Below are 21,881 nucleotides of genomic sequence, written 5' to 3' on the forward strand. Positions count from 1 at the left end.
TGAGTTTATCTGACAAAATGGTGAGCAAACAAACGAGACATGGGTCACATTCTGAATCGAAAGATGTTAAAAATAATAAACAAGGATGTCTTTGTGTCTCTACATTGGGGTCGTATGTGGACAAAGGCGGCATTCTCCCGCTGTCCCACTACTTGGATCTGCACATGCTCAGAGTTTCCATGGCTGCGAGCCATCTTTGAGACATTTTGGTCTCTGCTGCTTTTAATATTTCCTCACTTCCCCCCTCGTTAGGAGTCAGGCATACTGTACAAATTGTGACGTCAGGAGAGTGGACTTTTCCAGAGGCGGGTGTTTCCCTGCTGAAACTGAAAGGAGGAGTTGTCCACTTGGTGCTATTCTGTGTCAGATTATGTGCAGAAATTCCATACTACATATTTAATGCTGGGCAGAGCTATGTAAGCTCACACAAACATTTTTGGGATCTTTCAGAGCTTTTGTGGCTGCTTATGTGAACGTTTACCTGAAATATACCTATGCCTATACAAATTATTCAAGTTAAAAAAACCAACAGGACTGAGCACCGCTGGTTTCAGGTAACCTGACATCTAAATCGTTTTATTTTCTCATCATTTTTCGTCTAGTTTTGGGAAGCGATCAGCAGGAAGCCTGCGACGTGGATGTGAGTGCATCGTCCTCGAACCCTCAGAAATGATTGTGGTGAGTATCATTTTTCACATTTTTAACATGCAATAACTTGAGTTTTAGCGAATGTACACACTCTCAACGTGCATGATTATTTTGACCAAGATTTTCCTGTGTAGAACAACAACAAAAAAAATGCAGCTCCCTTAAACATTGGCACAAGTACTCGTATGTGTTGCATCATGTCTTAATGGATTACACTTCAACTATTACCACCTCTAGTGTCTAACTCTGGTTCCTTTCTGTCGTGACAAGTGTGGTCCAAAAGTCTTATTCAGCCTTTCCTTTAAAGGGGACTCAAAAGACTAAAGTTTATCTTCTGTTGTCTTGAAATTAAAAAAAAGTTATGATAATCATCATGATTTTCGTACTATAATTTGAAAGAGTCCTTAAGAGTCTCTCTTTTTTCTTATGCTGCTGTTTTAGCGACTGTAGTGTCACTTATTAAGAGTTCACTACAGCATTTTCTACACAGCTGCTTTTGTCATAGCTTCAGCACTCTCTGCGAGGTTGCCTGTGTCAGAGGCTGGAAGAAAACCCGGTCCAGTTTTGTGTCCAGGCAAGGATTTGCTAAAAGTAGAAGAGAACAAATTATATTTCTTTGACACATCAGCCAAGTTGGCAGCACAATACAATCATCTGTTGAACAGAAGCCATCTGAGGCCTGAATGTCCCTCCAAAGTGCTCTGAGAGGTGACCGTGTACCAATGCTGAGACAAAAAGACATATTCAAACAGCTGCTGTGAGAGGTGTGTTCATATGACACGCGACATAAGGGAGGCTGACCTTAAAACCTGCAGGTTCAAATGTGTCATGCGTTAAAGCCTTAAAAGTTGAATTGAAACCGTGGTAGAGTTTAGTTTGAGGGAGGTACCTCCTTGTAGGCTAGATAAATCACAGGTTATATAAGTGTGGCACATAGCAACGACTTTCATTATGCACGTTTTGTTTTTCTCTCCTTTCCCAAACCATCCGCCCAGAGCCTTAAAGAGTCACTTTTACTGTCACTTCAGGTGAAAAATCAAATGATTATGTAAGAATTTCTGATGTGTGTGTCTTTAATTAAGACCTCAAAATAGACAATTGGAGTTTTGGTTTGGAAATTTGTCATTTTGAATTTAATTTAAAAAACAAATCATACCTTCGACATCTGGTACACCATATGATAAGGCTATGATGGTGAGCCATATGTGGAGAAACTCCGTTTTTAAAGCTGACACATGGATTTGAAAAAGAAGGTATTCAAACTTGGAATCTCACACACTTGCACAAGCACACACCCATAACCACCATTTCTTGCAAGTACAAACAAGCCCTACTGTCATCTTTCTTTCAAGGAAAACTTCAAACATGACCCGCATCTTGTCATTGTGTGAAATAACAATCAGTTGTCACGGCAGATCTCCTGCTATCATTACTGCGTCTCCATGAGTGTAGATTTGGAGGCTTCTGTTCCCCGAACCTCTATCAGAACACACAATCCCCTCAGTAATAACACCCTCTGTTCTGCTTGCTGCAGACGCTTTTCTGGCCTAACCCCTTTTGGTATTACGGGTTCCAACCTACTCTATAATTACCGAGGAAAAGCTTTATGCTGCTGGACCAGAAATGCACGAGGTTGAGCCTCCGTGCTACAAGTTTCAAATCCACCCAGACAGATTCACACCTGCAGTTATGAACACGGGCAAACTAACGTGTCCATACTGAGTGCACGCACATGCGTGTTGCTCCGAGAAGTACAATTAGAAACTCAATCGCAATTTTTAGGCCCTCGCTTACACACAGCTCTGCTGCCGTTGTCATGGCAGCGGTCGGTAAGGCGGTGAGCGATTTTTAGCAGCGTAATCCCAAAGGCTGAGCGCCATGAAATGTGAAGCCAGAGTGAAAGTATCAGGAGAGATGGAGGAATGGACCCAAACACGAAGAGCTCACATGTCATTCCATCATGAACCAAAGCCGCCTGGCAGCGAGTATTTTTGGAAACTGTACAAAATGACTTCATTGGAAGTTGAAGTAGCATCCTGTTCCACTTTCCACACGGACATTTTTTTTTACGTTTGTTTCAACATGATTTCACTGAGATTAATATTTCTAACGGAGACGGGGAGAGCTGACTTTTTCTGTTTCTGCTTTCATGTCAAACTTCATTAGACTCTGTGTCTGTTTATCTATTCCTGTCAGTTACTTTGCGCCCCATCGCTTGTGTCTCCAGCTCGCTCTCAGTACTGTGCCTTTCCCTCCCCGTCTCTCTTTTTGTGTTGTGAGAGCTCTTTGACGTAGGTGTGCATCGTGTAGCCCACTTACACACTTCTATTTTTACGCAATGAGGGCGGGAGGCAGGGAGGAGAAGATGGATGACTTTTTTTTCTCTGTTTCATACGGGGGTGTGTATGAAGACGAAAACAGTCACTCCCATTTTCTCTCCCTTCCCATCGCCCCCAGGTGGACTATATGGATGAAAATGAGGAGTACTTTCAGCGACAAGCCTCGCACAGACAGTCCCGCCGGCGCTTTCGGAAGATCAACCAGAAAGGGGAGAGGCAGACAATCATCGACACTGTGGATCCGTACCCCACCGGAAAGCCGCCCATAGCCCGAGGATACCACACGGTGAGTTGCATCCTGTGCCTCGGTTTGGTGTTTACCCTCGCTGTGGCGGATCACTGTGTGCTCCAGTGACGCTCTGCTCGCAGTGTTGTGCTCCGCTTGTGTCTCGAGCTCCTTCTTCTGAATCTGTTGTGCATCCCTGCTTCGATCACAGTTGAAAATTTATGCTCTGTGTTTAGTAAACTTTGTCCTCTCTTGCTCTTTATCTGAACCTTACTTGTAGTGTGCTGTGAAGTCTTGTTTCCTGGGGAAGGGCCCGCTTGTCTCCACAAGGTGCTCTTTGTACCTGTTTTCCTAATTCTTCTGTGTGTTTTTAATTATCGTTGTACTCTTCCTTGTTGGAATAGAGTTGCTGCACATTTGTATAGCTCTGAGACACTCTTCTTGCTTCTGTCTGTCACTCTCTTTAATGACTGTTGCTGTACCTGATTCGTTGGAACCCTTTTTGTCTGCGTCCTTTATTCATGCTGTGCATAAAGTTTTGGGATATTCAAAAGCAAACTTGGAGTGCATACACAAATAGACAGCTGATTAATTAAACAATGCAGGTTCAATGAGCCTTACAAACATTTTTTTTTCTTAAATGTGTGTTGTTTCATTATTTTACAATGTTAACAACTATGTGTCACTTTTTGAATGGGACTTACTTATGGGAGTCTCTTACATATCTTTGATAAGAATGCACTCATTGATCTGTCCATCATCAGAATCGAACAGTCAACAGCTTCTCCAACCAGAGAACTTTATTTTTTGGATTCCTGGTGACGGAGCAAAAAGGCCCCGTTGTCCAGTGCAGTCAAACAGAAAATGAAAATGTTATTTGCAGTCAGAATGTTCAATTTATACAAAAATGGTACCATATCGGTTGATTATAGTCCTCCAAACAATCTCAATCAGCCAAATTCAGAATCTGCATGTCGGGCCTCTCAAAACTCTATAAATGCTAAGAATCCCACTGGACTTGAGACCAAGTTTTAAAAGGCTTTTCTTTCCAGTAGAAAAATGGAAATCTTTCTGCTTTAGACCCGCAGCTCAAAGACTGACTGACTACCTGTCAGTAAGTAACTATCTGTTACTGCTTAAGTTGAATTATGGATGTTGCAGGTGCAAGGCATTGACAGAGGAGTAATAAAGATGACATCTTTGGTTCTGCGCCATTGCTTTTAATTTTCTGCCGTTTGTTGTGGCTCCATCTATATGTTAAAGTTGGGCTGGCAGTGATAAATGGCTCTGAAAGATAAGTGAACTCATTTTCTCACCTATTTTCAAGTAAGAATCAAGATAAAATTTGTTTTGTTGGTTGACTTTTTAAAGTGTGATCCAGTTGAGGTAACATATTGATAGTTGAGTGCAGAAGGGGTTAGTTCCCCGTTGTGTTACACCGGGCTCTTGCCCCTCTGTGCTTTCTTTCCCTCGGAAGGAAGCAAAACAAAATAAGCACATACCCAGCATGCATTTTCTACACAGTTTCCTGTTCTGCACAGTTTCACTGCATTCCCCTCATTCCCGTGGTTCCCTTGGGTTTTATGTCAGTGCACCCGTTTCTTTCTTTCTTGGAACATTGTGAGACAATCGCACTTTAAAAGGGAAAATGCAGCAAACGTCATCTTCCTCCTCCTCCATCCGGCCCGCCCTGTTCCCTAAATTCAGACGCAGTGTTTTTATTCACAAGACTGCCCTGAACTTTCTCATGGCCCAACATCTCCTGACACGCACTCAACTCTCCTCGCTCTAGTACCACTCCTGTGGGAAGGATGGAGCCAGCGCCATGGCAACCAGCAGTCCCAAATGGGCTCTGCTCGAGTGCACTTAGAAGAACAGTAGGGAAGGGAGCTAACTTAACAGAAGTGCAGTTTGCTGCTGCTGACACAGTGGTGGAGTGGGAGCAGTGACAGAAGCTGAATCTGGGCGGATGCTAAGCTGACATAGAAAGCTAATCTCCAGCATTTGGAATGCCAGACACAATTCAGACTTTCCTTCCTTCTTCCACGAGGCAACTCTAGGAGGTGAGAAATGCAGCATGAAAATTATACTCCAGGTGGCAACACTGCTACTAAGTTTTGTCACTGTCAGGAAGATGAATGTGAAGCCAGGTGTGAAAACCTTAGCCTGGCTTTGCCACACAAATGTACAAATGCAAATGATTCTGTAACCTCCGATCAGTGCGACGATATGTGTGACATGGCACCGAGAGACGAGCCTCGATGACGCTCCTCTGTGCAGTATCCAAGAGCAGTCTAACCACGATTTTTTTCATTTTTTTTGTTGATGAATTATAACTGTAAAACATCTGTATTTCTGCTTCTCAGTATTGCAAATGTCTTCTCTTGTCACCAGTCTAAAAGTCAGATATATTAAAGCCCAAAACAGAAGACATCCAATCTTACATTTGAGAAGCTTCAAACTGTTATCAGATATTTAAAGAATAATTGACTTGTGAAAATTGTCTGTGGATCAGTGTTTTGTTGTTATATATTGATCCTTGAAGGATCATTTAAAGGCTAGTATACACTGTGTGATTGCTGGCTGTCCCTGATGAAAGTCAACCAACATGAAAGAATTGTTTTGCCATCTTTGATTGTTACTACTAATAGTCATGTGAGAGAAGTTCAAAGACTGCAGTTGTAATGGTCTTTAAAGATGGCCAGAGATAAATTTCTGCTACCAATTACGGCTACTAACCAACAGATAGGAACGTAGGATGGAGTGACTTGTTGACGTAGCATGCGACCCTGCTCTTGTTCTTTGGAAAACGAAAACTCATCTGAACGGTGTAGATGAAAGCCAAACTCAAGGAATTCAAACAAAGCAGCGGATCTTGTTGAGTGGCAGCAGAAACCTTATCTATATGATGTGTCCTCCAACTCTGACCATGACAAGAAGCACGGGTGTCAAAAGAAACAGTGGAAGAATTGAAGCTCCTTTTTTTTTATTTATTTATTTTATTCACTCCATCAGAGCGCAAACGATGAATACGTATTTCATATTTGACAACCTAATGCAAGCGCTTATTTAAATCTTTCTCAAACCTTACGTTGGTGCCTGTACCAATGCTAGCCAGCATCCCTGGTGCTGCATCAGATTCTGAAAGAGCGAAAGCTTTGCCAGAAGCAGCAGTGGCCTTCATTCCAAGTGAGAGATTGTTTTATAACTCTGAGGTCACAGAGTGCCAGCAGACAGCTGTGCGAATCAACTCTTTGTCCCTGGGCTAAACACTCTGAACGTGTCCAGTCATTATTAACCGCTCTGCAGAGGGCCAGTTTAATAGCTGAAATATGAAAGTAATGCCAGCCCAGTGCTGGGACTCCCAGTGGGGGTGCTCACACAGAAGCTCATGCACACGGCTATCATCTGTATGTTGTGAATTTTATTTGGTTTTCACTGAGCAAGTAAACGCAGAGCATGGCCTCAGAACAGAATTCATGCAAATTGATGGCTTTATCACTTTGAGGACTGAAGTGGGATTAACATTAACATCCATTAGCTAATGACGTTTTCTTAAATAATATATTTATATTGTTTTGTGCAGTATAAAGCCTAAGATTAAATGTGGCAATGGGATTCAGTTTGTTTTTTAATCTTTCTTGCTCTGCCAGCGATTTAATGTAGTGCTAGATTACTGTTCTGTTGTATGGCCGTTTTCGAGATCGCAGAACTCTAAAAATGCTTTGTGATGGATGGGAGTAAAAGTTATAAGTATAGTTGTTTTTAATGCATTATTCAAGTAGCCAAATAATCCTACTCGGCTGTCAGCTGCTCTGTGGCTTCAGGACGGATGCCATTGTGTCCGAATTGGTCAGATTTGTCAGTTTGGCACAGGGTGCAGAAGCCAAACTGGTTTGACATGTCAATCAAACAATTACATGGATAGGCCATAATTCAAGCTGTGGTTGAACACACATTACAGCAGCATGGTGAACATGTTAAACTCAAATTCCTTCTTGTGCTCTTGGCGTCACTGCTTCAGCTTCCTCTGAGCAAAGAAAAGGACCAGCCTTCTGTAATATTCCGAAGGTGAAAGATGGCAGCTTTGGTTTCACTTCTAATACGCTGTTTTAAGCCTCTCCAACCCCTTTTTGGTTGACATTAAAAGCTTTTGATTTAAGGTATATTGTAAAACATACTTCAAGGAGCTAAGTTTTATGTCCTTTTCCCTGACGTGAGTTATTCTATTCATGTTGATTAGTATGCGGGGAAATTTAGTCATATTTGGTCAGCACTAGACTAAATAAATGCCTAAAAAGGAACAAAGCTGAGGTCGAAGCATACATTTGTAGTCTTCCATCTTTAGATAACAAAGCAGACAATTCTGGGATTCATAAGGATGAAGATAAATATTGAAAGTGCATTTCTGTTTCTTTGGATAAATCAGGGCAGTGAAAGAGGACAGTGTTTATGATTCAACACATGCCTCCTGTGTGCTCAGAGCAGTGAGTTGACACTTGTGTGCGTTGTTCAGGATGGACACACACACACACACGCACACACATTTGATCTTTTTATATTCCCCTTTGCATAGGCTCACAATCTCCATTTCCATTTTGCACCTTATCTCACACGCACTATCTCCTCCTCTAATATCAACAGCCGGTTGAGCTAAAACACACACGTGTATACAAACACACACACGTTTTCTCTGTGAACTCTGACTTAGGTTCTCACTTCAGGCCTTTGTTCAGTTTCTGTCTGTCAATCTCTCAACGAAACAACAACATAACTGCTGCTGAGGCCTCATTGCAGATCGGATCCATTACAAACCTGAACCTTTTTCTTCTGCCATTACCCCACTGTTGCTTTTACTCCTTCCATCTGATCACTGATGAGGAGGAAATTCACCTGAAACACTTCCTGGTAATCCACTACTTCATGTTATCCTTCTAAAAAAACAGGATTTTTGTGACCCTTGTCAATTAAAATTGCTGTTTTGTAAAGCAATATTCTTGATACATTCATTTTAAAAGAAAGATTTTAGCTTTTCTTGACACCACCTTTGATCCTGTAGGAGCGCCCATGTCTTGTCCACAGGCTTAAATATTCAACAAGAATTAAATATTTGCGCTGTTTCTTTTCAATTTTCATCTGTAATCGGACCGTGTTTAAGTCACATGTACAAAAGAAATATTTTTTTTGGTACCTTTGTTAATCTGTAACATTTCTTCTGACTGTTTAGTCACTAAAAAAGCATTTTACCTTTCTAGAGAGACAAAAATCAAGCATTTACTCCTGCTGGTTTCTAGAAAAGCTCTTAGTTCATCCTGGTTGTGCCACAGTTAAGCATTTTAGGTAGATTTTCCCAGAATGACACCCTGACCTTCTGAGCAGATGAATAATATTCTTCCTCTGGGTGTACTAGGTTGCCAACAGAACATCTAAGGCCCCAAATAGATATTCTATAATTACACAAGAAGCAGGAGGCAGGCAATCAATATTTTTACTCTTATGCTTCACCCAGGCATCGTTGGTTGGTGAGGCCGCCCCATAATCAGAGGGTTACAGGTTCAATCCCTGCGACATTCAATGTGACAGCCAGCAGTCATGTGCTCTGTCTGAGTGTCCTTCACCAGGACATTGCTCACTCAAGTGCTGACTACTTTTTAATTGTTTTAAGATATATATGGAAGGGATTCGGTGCAGATAAGGATGTTGCCCAAAACGTGAGAGGTTCCCACTGTCCTCTGGTGCCACAGGGTTGTGTAGAGTATGCTGCTGTACAGCACAATGAACTTCAGTCTCACTTTCTGTGAATGTTTTGTCAGACAGCTTGAACATTAATTGATTTTCTATCAAATTTGCAAACTGGAATCACAAAAGCTGACTTTTTCATACCTTGAAGACATGCTTTGTTTGGCTCTCGTGTTAAAGGTTGGATAAGAAGATGCTGCTCTCGTGTTTTTTACAGCATTCATGAAGCTGGGCCCAGCAGAAAGGAGTGAAACAACCACATACCGACCCTGATTTGTACACTATATCCTGTTTGTTTAATTAGTACATTAACACAAGTAGGAATCGACAGTATAGAGATTAGAAGTAATCCTTGTTTCTGGTCTTTAGTCTAGGCTTATCAAGCTTAAACCTGCATGCTCACCAGCATCGTCCTCGCGAGGCAACACACAAAATGCCTAATTGACTCATGTAGAAGGGTGACACGTTTGTAGTACTCATGTGGACCACACCACGGGCTGGACTTCCTCAAAAACAATTCAACTGAAGACGCAAACGCAGAATTGGTCATGAAAATTGTAATTGGATGTTTTCTCCAGGTCTCATGGACAGAAGGGAAGCCATATGCTTCTCAACAGAAGTCAGTGAAGTATTTCCTTTGAAAAGAGTTTCCTGTGCTTTCCTGTAGGTAAATTTCTAAAAGTTTCATATTTAGAAAACATTTTTCTAACTCTTGGCACCTTTTTAATTCGATTCTTATTGTCTGCCGAGAGGTTGACGTTCTCCTTTGAAGTGATCTGTTCAGTAGTCAGCCGGCATGCTGAGTGGAAAGATGTTTGTTCTGTGCTGAATGATAATTCAGGTGTATGTGTGGATACCTTTCTTTTTAACATGTAACTGAAGCTTTCACCTGCAATTTCTCACATCCCCGACTGACAAGTGGCCGTTTGATAACTTTCATCTCCTCTGCTTCTTTCCATGGCTCACTCCTTAACCTGGCTTCCAGGAATGCAATAAGCCTAAGGTACTGTATCTATTGCCACTGTTGTCTGTTGTTTCTGTGGAGTGTCGGTGTGTGTCATCTGTTCTTTGTTTTCTAGCCGTCTGTGTTCGTGCTCATGTTGGTAGTTTTATCTACGTCTGTTGTTCCCCATTCGTCCTATCTGTAGCTACTAGCAGACTTCCTTAATAAACACTTTCCGTTTGCGGGCATGGATGCTGATAACAATGAAAAGGGAAGCCTGTTCCACACACCAATGCTATTACCACAACATCAGCAGCAACATGAAATGAATTCTTATTGAGAGTCAGAATAAAAAAAAAAAAGCCTTCTTCTTCCATCGCTTGTTTTTGATCAGAAAAATATTCATGTTTGTTGAGAGCAAACTTCATCACGCTATAAGTGATGACAGAGGGATGATAAGCATCACTCTGGTATCGCTTATAGGGCTGTAAACTGAGATAATGGCAACAATTTAGTAGATTGAGGTGCGCGGTTTCTCTCTGTTGATGTGCTTGATAATGATATTGACTGTCTTAAGGCTCTTTGAATCATCATTATCCCTGCTGTGGGGGCGTGGCTCTGATGGATTTTGTTCAGTGGTGATAACTGGAGGATTTCTGTTTAATAATGATGTGGTTTTTTTTGAAGAACATAGAGCTGCAGGTTTTTTTTTTTTTTAGACCTATTTCGTAAATGAAACGTGGTTTTACCAGTATGTCTGGAACACATGCGTCGGGAGCATTTCATCATGAAGTCCCGCAGCTTTCAAGCAGAAATAGATTACTAAGGAGAGGTTGAAAAGATCAGAGCTCAAAGGGTTGAGCAGTCATACCTGCTGATAAATGCAGAGAGAACAAACCTGCCACTCTCTGCAGCAGCAGAGCTGAGCTCCTATTTTTAGAGCTGTCCTTAGTGACAACCTGCTCTGCTTCAGCTGTGCAGAGATAACAAAAGCCTCGCTTTTGAATGGACATTGTGTAGGAACCGCAGCGATTAAAGCAAAAACTGTTCATCGTACACTTTTCATTTCCCCTTGCTGTCATACCTCCTGCATTTCTTCATCTTTACTGAGTGAAATTATTTTTTTTAATGTAGTCACTATGGGGGGGGGGGTCATCATTCCTTTTATCTTCTGCAGTGTGTGTAGTGTGTGAATCTGCATTTTCATTTGCAGCTGCATTTAAAGGTTTCCATTGTTTCTTTGAATTGAACGCCCACGCTCGCTTTTCCAGCATGGACAACAAAGGCATCACCGCTGTTTGTAGATATTTATAGCCAAATGGCAAACGTTTTGCTTTGAAGGATATGGAGCAGATATTTTTGGAGAGTTCACACTCAATAATCCACATGAAATTGTGCTTGGTGAAAGTGTAGAGATGGAGTTACTCATTTACTGGCTTTGGCTCATTTTTCTACCAGTGTTGCAGAACACGCTAACTGACATTTGATGTGCTTTTCATGTCACTTTTGACATTCAAAGACCTTTTTGAAAGTTGAGTGTTTTGAAAAGTCTTGACAGATGACATTTGTTCCGATGATAATGAGCCTGCATGGCGGCGATAACATGGTCCTCTGCCTTGTGTTGTTTGTGTCACTTAAATGGGACGAAAATCACTGTAAACAATCGATGGTGAAAAATATTTTATCGGTTCAGTGTTGGGCTAATGTCAGACCATGCTAGATGAGATACCACAGATACTGATATCAAAGTCTCTGGCCGACTTGTCTGGATAGATAACAGCTAAAATGTCAAAACTGTTAAAAATGTACATTTGTTAAACTGTTTTCCCTCATGTGTCGGTGCACAGTCCCTCATATGCATCCAAATTTAGAAAAAGTCAGTTATGAGACCACAAAGAAATATATATCTGACGTGGCAGCAAAAAAAAGTTGTTGTAGAGGCAAGAAAATACATTTTTATTAAACCTTCTGTCATTTAAATGTCAGTCACACTGAATCAATACTAATATAGACTGTATAGAATGTGCTCTAAGAAATAACATCTTTCTTAGTCATACGATGTGATGGACTCTTTCTCTGTTAAAGATTCTTTTTCTTAACTATTTAAGATACTATCAGCACCATCCATAAGGTCAGGTTTGCAAAATATGGTCCAGTTTTCTTTTCATTTCTACTCAAAAGTTCAATGCAATCCAGGCCTTTTATTTTTTGAGAGGGGCGAGACAGTCTGCAAAGTGCCTCATAGGTCAGGACCCGAGCCTGTGCCAGCTGCAGTGATGCCCTCATTCTCTGTGCATTTCATTCTATATCATCATCTGGTCTCCATGTGAACAATTATCTGCAAAAATATGGATATTATGAATAGTTCTGTAGACATACAATTGTGTAAGTCAGCTCTTTGTGGGATCTTTCTCTAAATTACTAGATTGAAAGCCAATATTAGTGCTTTGAATAATCCTAAAGGCTGTTGTTCTCTTAACTTTCTATCTAAAGCTTTAGATATATTACCAACATGAAAATTTGGACTTTTCCTGAAAAGAAATTGGAAGTTTCCTTGGGTTATTTGTCCTTTTTTATTGCATTGGCTTACTTCATATAGTTAACTGCTATAGTTAAATATTCTCTTTAACAGAAGCATGAAACGTGCTCGGCTGTACCTGACTGTCAGAGGCCAACTCACTCCATCCCCACTGTTCTTTCTAAAGGACTTCCAGTTCATAACCTTCCACCGTTAGTCTATAACTTGGTCCGGAAACCTCAAGTTACTGATGAACTTTTCACTGTCGCTGCTCATTCTCTGAGAGCCTCTCATTTCATTCTCCCTTCTGATTGATGCACCTTGTCTCAGGTGCACGAGCGCTACAGATGTTTAGCCCCCGTGAACCCACAAGTGTAATCTTTTAGGCGTGCCTGGTTGCTGGCATTTCTATCAAATTATTTTCAGAGCAGCGTGCAGGTGACAACAGCTTGAAAAATGAAGTAATCCCTTGGGCTGTAGCAGCTATGAAAATGGAGTCTCTTTATTAGATCATCTTTCTCGCTCTTGCAATGCTATTTAGAGTCATCGTAATGGGACTGATGTCATTGATTAATGTTCTCTCTGCACATGGCCTTTTGTTGGCTTCCAAACAAATTCGCTGAACAAGGTTAGACACAGATCAATAAATCAAAGAATGTGAGTTTGATCCTCTAATGGCCACCATGGGTCCGCTATTGAGCAACAAGCTGACAAAGAAAACTGTTGGCATCAACAGCTTTAAGTTTTAGCGTCTGCTGATGTATGATGGGGTTTTGTCTGGTTAGATGCTGGTAGATTGATCTCTTTGATTCAGGAGGCTTTTTAGTGGTTTGTTTAATTTTGTTGTTGATGCTGACTCCTCTTCCCTGCTTGAAAGTCATTTTATTGAGCTCTTAAAAGAAATAAGGGCAACACCTAACTTTTCAATTCAGTCTTAAAGCATAAAATCACTGTTATCCAAAAAACAAAGTCAGGAGTTACGTTTTTCTTACTCTGATCTTGTGAAAAATCATGAAATGGGAGCGTATTGTGCAGTTTTAATGTTGCCGTATGACGATCTCTTGCTCTGTTATCATGCTTGAAACGCTTCCTTGTGTGTGTGTGTGTCACATGTTTGTACGCGGTTGTGTCGCCAAACGTGTAATGAGGTTTTTATGGCTCGGTGCTGTGCATCATCAAGTAAAACGCCATGCGTGGCTGACCCGATCGCACACGGTCTGCAGTCTGTTTACAAATGGCAGATGAGGCCCCTCACCCCCTCCATCTAATGCATTTAGCACACTCCACGGCCAAACACGAGCGCACTAATGCTATTCTCAAGTGACATTTTTCATGTTACTGTCACAGTGCTTGAATATCAATGGTCACCTGCCTCTTTCACTTTGAATTTAGCATGCAATTAGCCAGTAAAAAAAGATATTAATTGCAGGTTTGTCCCTAGAAAGCTTTAAACAAGGGGGTTGGGCAGGAGGTTTTGATATTCCCCAGATTCAGCCTCGTTGTCGCGGTGATGTAATGATGCCCCAGTCCTCTTCCCCCTGAGGCAATTGTTGTAGACATTAATGACTGCGATTCACAGCAAAGCACCTGAGCTTTTCCGTTGTTTTGATACATTACATCATGGCTCAGGGCAGGAGAGGTGATGTCATACCGGGTCTCCAGCTTCCCTCCCCCTCACTGCCTTTCACTCACCTCCCCCAGTGCTTTGAATGGATCAGTTCCAAAACCAGCTCGTAGTACTCTGCTTTCTAGTTACTGTCTGTGGCAAAGGAGCCTGACTCTTTATTCAAAGCCTGAAGGCCTCAGGTGGAGACCTACATACAGAAATATTTGTCAAATTAATTGTTTTATTGGATTTGTTACTTCATCATTGCTGAAACATTATTTTTGTTTTGGGGGATCTAGGTGTGTTTTTGCTCTTTAGATCTGAATATCAAGCATGAAGATACGAAATTGCCTCGTTAATCAATAATGTACAGCTGCTGTTGAGAATTATTCATATTGATATCCCTGTTTTTCAGTTATTATTAACATCCTAAAAAATTTCCCATCCCAACTTCCTGTAGAACAACACTGATTGAAGTCGCTTGTTTTGTTTGATGGACATTTTGAAACCTCGTAAAAATAGTGTTTTGAACGCCTCACATTCTGTCATCAATTGATGTAGTTGTGTTTTGCTAAAGGGAATTCAATGAGCTCTCTTCTTCCAAAACAAGATGATGACAGAAAAATTACCAACAATGGAGCAAGATAGAAAATCATAGACGCTGTCAACAATGTTGGAAAATGGCATGCCAACAAAATTCTAACCAAGATAAATGAAAAATATATAAATCTCCCCTTGGAGGTTTTATTGCTAATATTCAACCTCTTCTGCTATAAAATACAGAGAAAGTGTAAACTGACCGTCAGTTGGTTTTATTTTGGTCTCTGTGTCTTGTTTATGAAATAAATTTTTGGCTCTTTTGTGATGGCTTTTTTGTAGCTTGTTGTCATTGTTGACTCTTAAACTGCTTTAGCTCCCAATGGGCTGATTGTGCTGTCTTCTTCATATTGCTGTCTGTCAGCAGATAGTCATGTGAGGGCTTCTGTGTATGGAGCATCTTCAGAGCCATGGTACCCTATGGAACATGTACACATTTGTCTCTCTCCTGAAGCAGGGAAGCTGAGAATTGAAATGATTTTATTTTTTATTTGAGGCTTTGCTGGTGACGCTGCAGCTCATCGTAGTACAGCTGAGTGAAGGTGAAGTGGCCCAGTTTATTGCCACTTTTTTTCCAGTCTCTTTCATGCTCTCTCCTCCCTCCTCCATTTCGGCATGTCTCGCTGCCTCCGTCGCCACAGCAACTGCAGGCCCTGCAGGGTGTGTAGGGGGGCTGGCTGGCTTGGTGGGTGCGGGGGCTTGTGCTCACCCAGTTGCCATGGCTATTCCAGCTGAGTGACAGTGACAGTGTGACATCATTGCTGCCAGTCTCTGCAGTTGAAACACTGTGAACGTGTTCCTCTTTCTCATCATCTGTACTCCAACACCCCCCCCACCCCACCGCTTTTATTTTTTTGGTCCTCTCTCTCCAGTAGCGATGCAGCTCTTTCTCCCTGTCCACCTCTTTTACTCACCCTCTAAAAAGGAAGTGCTTACTTACCCGCCCAGGAAATGGCTTTTCTTCATTTGGTTACTATGCCAACCAGCTCCAGCCGCTATCTTGTACCGAGAAGAGTGTGATAATGACATTACTCACACTGTGCTCCTCTTCTCCTTCCATCCTTCCATCCCTTTAACCTTCTATCATTCGTCCATCTACCTATCTACATTTGGATTTCTTTTTCCAAAACTCTCACCTGTGTATCTGCTCTTGTCTGACCCAAAGCTTTGTTCACATTTCATGTCTCATCCTCACTTTCATTTTCTCATGCACCCCTCTCCTCTTCCCATCCCTGTATCTGTGCTGGGGTTGTTGTCCCCCTAAAGGAGCACAGCCACAGCCGCTCTTACAGCATCTCTGCAGGCAGGGAGGAGGTCCGTACCCCCCCCCCCCCCTCCCCACCACCTCCTCCCCTCCTCCACCCCTGACACACATACACACATCCCCCTGCTCCCGCTACAAACAAACCTCTGGGTTTAACCTACACAGCCTCGTTGGAGACTGCAGGCGAATCGGTCTAGAAGTAATCTAATGGTGCATAAAGGCGTTTGTGTGCTCGTGTGTGTTGCTTTACTTTCGGTGGAGGGAGGGAGAAAGAGAGACAGACAGACAGACAGAGAGAGAGAGAGAGAGCGGAGGGAGTAAACGTGAGGGAAAGTGTTGTCAGCCATCTTTCTCATCTTTTTTTTTTTCGGATTTTTGCTTTCTTGTCGGCGCGTCGCCGCTCTCCAACTGGAGATGTGATTGTCAAGTGCGCGGAGCGGGAAGAATCCGGCTGTTCTTCGCTTGGAAAAAAAAGGATTTTTTTCCCCCCCCTCACTCTCATCCTTCTACTCTGTGGTTTTAAGATATTTCTTTGGGAATCAGCGGGTTGGCTGGAATAAACGCAGAAGGTGACGTTGCTTTGGAGAGTGTGATCAGGCCAAGGAGCAGCGGATACTCCCAAAGCTGTCAAGCCGCCGCCTCCTTCTAGAGACGCTGTAAGCTGGGAGTGGGGAAAGGCAGGCAGCTCGTAGAAGATGGAGGTCTGTGTTGTGGCATAGAGCAGGTCCGGGATGTTAGATTTTAGCCCGGTGAACATTTTTTCATTATGAAACCATTAGCAGCATCAGACAGCAATGGAGTCCCGAGCCAGCAAGATAAAACCCCGGTAAGTAGCCTATCGACGTGCAACGTTTTCTCTCCATCTATTTTTTTTTCTCTGCACTCCTAATTTATGACTCCAGATATGATTACGGGGCCTATAATGGATGGGCATCAGATTTCTATCGAGCCTGTAGATGAATGAACGCGGGGCAGCGCAAGGACGCGCCAGGAATGGCTTGATCAGAGGTTGATTATTACCCTTGTTGAGCTTCCGATGTGTGTCAGTGTGTTGTACTAGAAACGGCCGCCATGTGCTTGCTGTCACTGACGCGCGTGAACACACGCACACACACAATTACGTGAATATAACGAGTTATGACCTGAAAGGCCTTAAGCGTTTCGGTGAAATAAAATATTTTAATATGTTGCCAGTGATGTTTGATGGGGACATTGTACTTTATGCGGACCTTTAGATGTATAGCAGTCATTTGTATCTGCTTGGACACACACAGACGCACACAAGACGTGCTGATGTGTGTTTAATGACCGACGACGACGCACTGAAATAACAATACATGAGTATAGGTCCCTAAGATGTTACGATATCCACGTTATTAACCTCACATGATGCATCTGCATATCCGCTGAACATAGGTGTTTTTTTGGGGGGGAGTAGATGATGTCATGTGTACAGAAATTAGGCTCCCCTAAATTCAGTTATCCTGCCTTTTTAGCCTCTGGGACCAGTCACAGCGCAGGTCACAATACAGAAATTGATGCAGGATTAATTATTTTTAAACGGAAGATGGCTAAATCGAGCATGTGCGAGAGAAAAAAAAACCCACCGAGAGGTTTTTGGTGTTTCTCACAGCTGAAATAGTTGGAGTCGCCAGTCTCTCGCTGGTGGCGCTGTCCGTGGTGCTGGAAGCAGCCGGCAGCTCCCGCAGACTCCCGGAGGCCCGAGATGATCTGCACTTGAACAGTAAACGGATTGATCGTCTGTCAGCGCTGCTGGCATCAGTCACACGCAGAGACCACACAGACATACACACACACTCAGGTAAAGGGCAGGCAGTACATCACTCTGATGAACGGTTTCTGGGTTGTAGAGCACATATTCCCAGGGAAAGAAAAACACCTTAATATTCCAGTAATGGCTATAGATGTGTCATTGTTGATGAGGGATATCATCCTCTTTTCTCACATTTCGCGTTGCTTCCCTTGAGGGTGCCTGCAGGATACTAAAGTCGCTGGAAATCTTCACATGAAGCCATTCGATATAATCTGAATCTGAAATGTGAATTTTTGAAACTGTTGCATGTTTCTGAGATGTGCAGCAAGAGGCAACAATCTGTTTGTCAGGCTAGAGCACTGCAGGTCTTTAAGTACTCTGAGTTGCCTTGTTTTATAAATGTGCTTTATAAGTAAGCATGACATTCCTCTACTCGCTCTGATTTTAGCTGGTTATAGGGTCTTAACATGCATACATAGAGTTTTTCTCTCTTCTATATGTTAATACCTCCTATACCTTTTGTGTCACATCTGCCTTGGTTTGACTTCAGTCATCTATAAACATAAAAATATGTTTTAGCTTCAGAAGTTAGCCATGTTGAAACAACTTCATTGTTAACAAGGAAAGGGCAAAACAGGTGTCGGGTATAGCACATCGTTCTAATTAAAGCATCGTCACTGGCTGAACAGAATGCCAAATTGTGAATTACTTAGAGAGTGCATTGATCTGAGTTTTGCTCCTTTTATTTAATTCATTGGCTGTGTTTCAACATATGGAAGCTTGAAAAATTGTCAGTAATTTTGTGGAAAGCTGACATTTTTATTACCTGTCTTCTTTGGTAATTCTTCTTCTTGGTTAGACTTCTTTATTTCCATATAATTATTTGTTTTCTTATGATGCTTTGCATACAAAAGGGGGCTTGTGTAAATATTCATTTATCCCAGCAGGAAACCCACCATGGGGCAAGTCAATAACAGACACCAGATCTTATTACAGTAATGGCATCATCATAGTAGTCCTATCAACGCTGACTACCATGAGTGCTGTTCCATTCTTACTTTTCTTTCATCTCAAGACCAACACAATTCATATTGATTGATCAGGTTTTTATCGGCCTTTTCATGACTCAAATGTCCTAATGTCACTGATCACAGACTGTATATTGCTTATACATCTTTATTTACCCTTAATGGAAATGAAGAAACGCTCCTTACAATCTGGTTAAAAAATGTGCAAAAAAATCTTACTTTTTAGAAAAACATACTGATTTGTTGCACTTCCACCAAACCAAAGTGTCTTTCACAGTAGTTGGCATTTGGAACAAACTGCTGGCTTTTGTGTGACTGACTTGTGGAGCTGTAACTGGGGAAGGGGAAGCTCAGAGAGCATATCAAACCCATTTAATCGGACACCCTTCCAAAGGGATTTTAATCTCTTGATCCACAAGGCTCAGGAAAGCGAGAAGCTGCCACCATGGTCAGGGGATGTGACAGCTTCCTCATAGTCTTCCAACACTGGCAGTTTTCCAATTTATTACAAGTGTATGGAGTTTTAATCACATGTGAAATGTTTAGCTATAGTACTTTTTGGAGCATAAAACCAGAAGGAAAACCCCTCAAATTAAGGCATTTAAACTGACAAGTGGATGGCAACCATTTTATTTTAATTATTTTTATTGGAAATATGAAGTTCTTTCTTTGGTCACCCTCGGGAAGGGTCGTCTGGTGTAACAGCACAGATTCAACCCCAGCATATACAGGCAGTGAAGAGATTGTGAGCCAGCTAGTTCTTCCACCCAGCAATCTAGGTCATTAGGTCTACAGTGTAATTTAAGGAGCGCCACATCTGCTCACATGTAAGCAGAACTGCGTGTTGTAGCTCGAACATTAGGGCAATGCTTAATCCTCCTGTGACAGCTGATTGTACGTTTTATTTTTTGGCTCGTGGTTCTACAGAGTTTATTTGTTTACGAGAGAACACCGAGTTTTGGAGTACAAGGGAAAATAGACAAACGGTAGGACAATCATCACAAATCTATGCCAGAGTTGATGTCTATTATATCACATTCGTATTCACACACCGGCGTTTTAGTAGTAATCGATTTGCAGTGAACAACGCACGATACAGGTTTAGCTGTGTCGTCGTGGCTCTGATCGGAAAAACCTTAATGAGTTTGTCGTCATTGTTGTGCTGGAATCCAGCTTGACCCAGTCTCCTGCATTCCACTGGGCCGAAGAGGTCAGTGGACCAGCACATGTTTATGGACTGAATAACCCAGGCTTATTGACCAACAGACGGATGACCTAAATGAGCGGAGAGAATGGATTAAGTGTTTATTATCCCCTCCCTTTATCCCTCTATCCTACCCTCGCTTTTATACTCTCCCTTTATTCCCCTCATTCCAGTGGAAAATGAAGGGAGGACCTTTATGTGGAGGGAGGAACCTTTCTGACTTGTTCTGGAAACATCCATCCATTATCTGTACCCGCTAAATCCAATTCTGGGTCGTAGGGGCGGCTGGAGCCTATCCCAGCTGCCCTCGAGTGAGAGACGGGGTACACCCTGGACAGGTTGCCAGTCCATCTCAGGGCGACACAGAGACAAGCAACGGTGACAGCACCAACCACTACACCACCATCCAGCCCATTCTGGAAAAAACAGCGAGGATAGCATTATTGATAATGCAGATCATCAAATACCAACTTTATGCTAACTTTTCAAAACTATTTCATTTAGCTTCTGTACGCTATTACTTATTCAAAAATGTAGGAAATATTTGAACAATTTAAGCATTTATTGGATGTTAGAGAATGTTTTCTTTTCTTATAGAGTGTTTTAGGTTATTTTTAACAGACTAATGTTTATAAAAATGTGCATAAAAAACCCACGAGGGCAGTACTCAAGCTCAAACCCATTCACATTAAAAAAGGCACAATAGTTTGTTGAACATTCTTGCAACTGTGGTCTTCAGCAACAGATGCTCACTCAGTAAACAGGGTAGCTTCAGCTTCCGATTAATGCACGTTTAGTGGCCATAAACAACAGCCATAAAGTACTCAGATTAAACTCAAAATACAATGCAGCGACGTGTTTATGATTGTGAAGAGCGGCTCACATGTGGCCTTTGAGCTTCCATTAGTTTGGTGTCAGCTGTATACAATCCCTGGGTACAAACCAAATTTCCTCAGAGATGGCAGTGGCGCTGATGTTGTGCCTCAAAGCCACAGCGATCTGACAACAAATGTCAATCCCAAAAATGAAATAGTCACAGCGTCAGCTCCAGCTTAGCTCTACTTCTGTGGTTTGTATGGCGGAGTGTGATATACTGCTCCTTAAGAATCATGTGAGGGAATTGCGATGAGGCTGTGTGGTTGCAGTTACAGCCAAACAACAAAAGATTCCTCCCACAATATTGTCCAGCCAGTGATAATAACGTGAAAGTCTGCTGGAGGCATTCAGAGTGAAGTCAACCAGACAAGGGAATGGGAAATAGCAGCCTGAGGGGGGTTAGTGACTGACTGGGCCCTCCGGTCGACCATTTTGGTTAGTGCAGCCAGCCAGATAATTAAACGTGATGGCAATCTTTGACACAGTGTAATCACATCACACCTCAGTGCCACAGAAGCTCTACTGTCTGGCTCTCAGTCTCTTGTCACTGACACAGAAAGACACTTTGTAAATTGATCCATCTAATTTTCTACTTTTCCGTCTCAAACAGCTTCAGAATGAATAACTTCTGAATAAGTTTACTGCCACAGCATTTTCAAGATCTTCAGCTTTCATTGTGGCTAGTGTCATAAATATTGAGTCTTCTTTAGTTCAAACTAGTCTGTCTTCCTTCAGTGATGATTCTGGCAGCAAAGCATTAAAAAACCCTTGAATTAAGCCGTAACACAGATGAGTGCTTCAGAATTGTCGGAAATTGGACTTTTTCTTGAGTACATTCGAGAGCAGATGATGGTATGAATCCATTTATTTGCAAATGAACCTCCTGAGATGCATTTCTGTCCAAACTATTCCATTTGTCATCCAAGTGACACTTGAGTATGTGGATTTCCAAATCTATCTGAGGCAGTGATCTTATTTAAAGCCCAAAGGATTTTTTTTTGGTTGATGTGATGACACGCAGACTAATCTTCCCAGATGTGAATACCTTAAAGTTTGTTTTTTCTCTGAAATTCATACTCTTTCCCTCCTTTATCTGCACTTACTAAAGCTTGGTCACAG

The 21,881-nt window shown here is 42.0% G+C and overlaps 1 protein-coding gene across 15 annotated transcripts in view; it reads left to right on the plus strand.

The window, feature by feature from the left end:
• Nucleotides 1–21,881, plus strand: part of rapgef2b (Rap guanine nucleotide exchange factor 2b) — a 102,935-nt gene that overhangs the window by 52,553 nt on the left and 28,501 nt on the right. For 9 of the 15 annotated variants that reach the window (XM_075481886.1, XM_075481887.1, XM_075481895.1 and 6 more), the window contains 3 exons: nucleotides 603–678; nucleotides 3,106–3,273; nucleotides 9,938–9,955. In XM_075481886.1, coding sequence (XP_075338001.1) covers nucleotides 603–678; nucleotides 3,106–3,273; nucleotides 9,938–9,955 — 262 coding nt within the window. Of the gene's footprint in view, nucleotides 1–602; nucleotides 679–3,105; nucleotides 3,274–9,937; nucleotides 9,956–16,215; nucleotides 16,707–21,881 lie in introns of those variants that run through there. The other 6 variants (XM_075481889.1, XM_075481893.1, XM_075481896.1 and 3 more) reach the window with 3 other exon arrangements.

This window comes from Odontesthes bonariensis, chromosome 13 (assembly GCF_027942865.1).
Source record: "Odontesthes bonariensis isolate fOdoBon6 chromosome 13, fOdoBon6.hap1, whole genome shotgun sequence".
Classification (NCBI taxonomy): Eukaryota; Metazoa; Chordata; class Actinopteri; order Atheriniformes; family Atherinopsidae; genus Odontesthes; species Odontesthes bonariensis.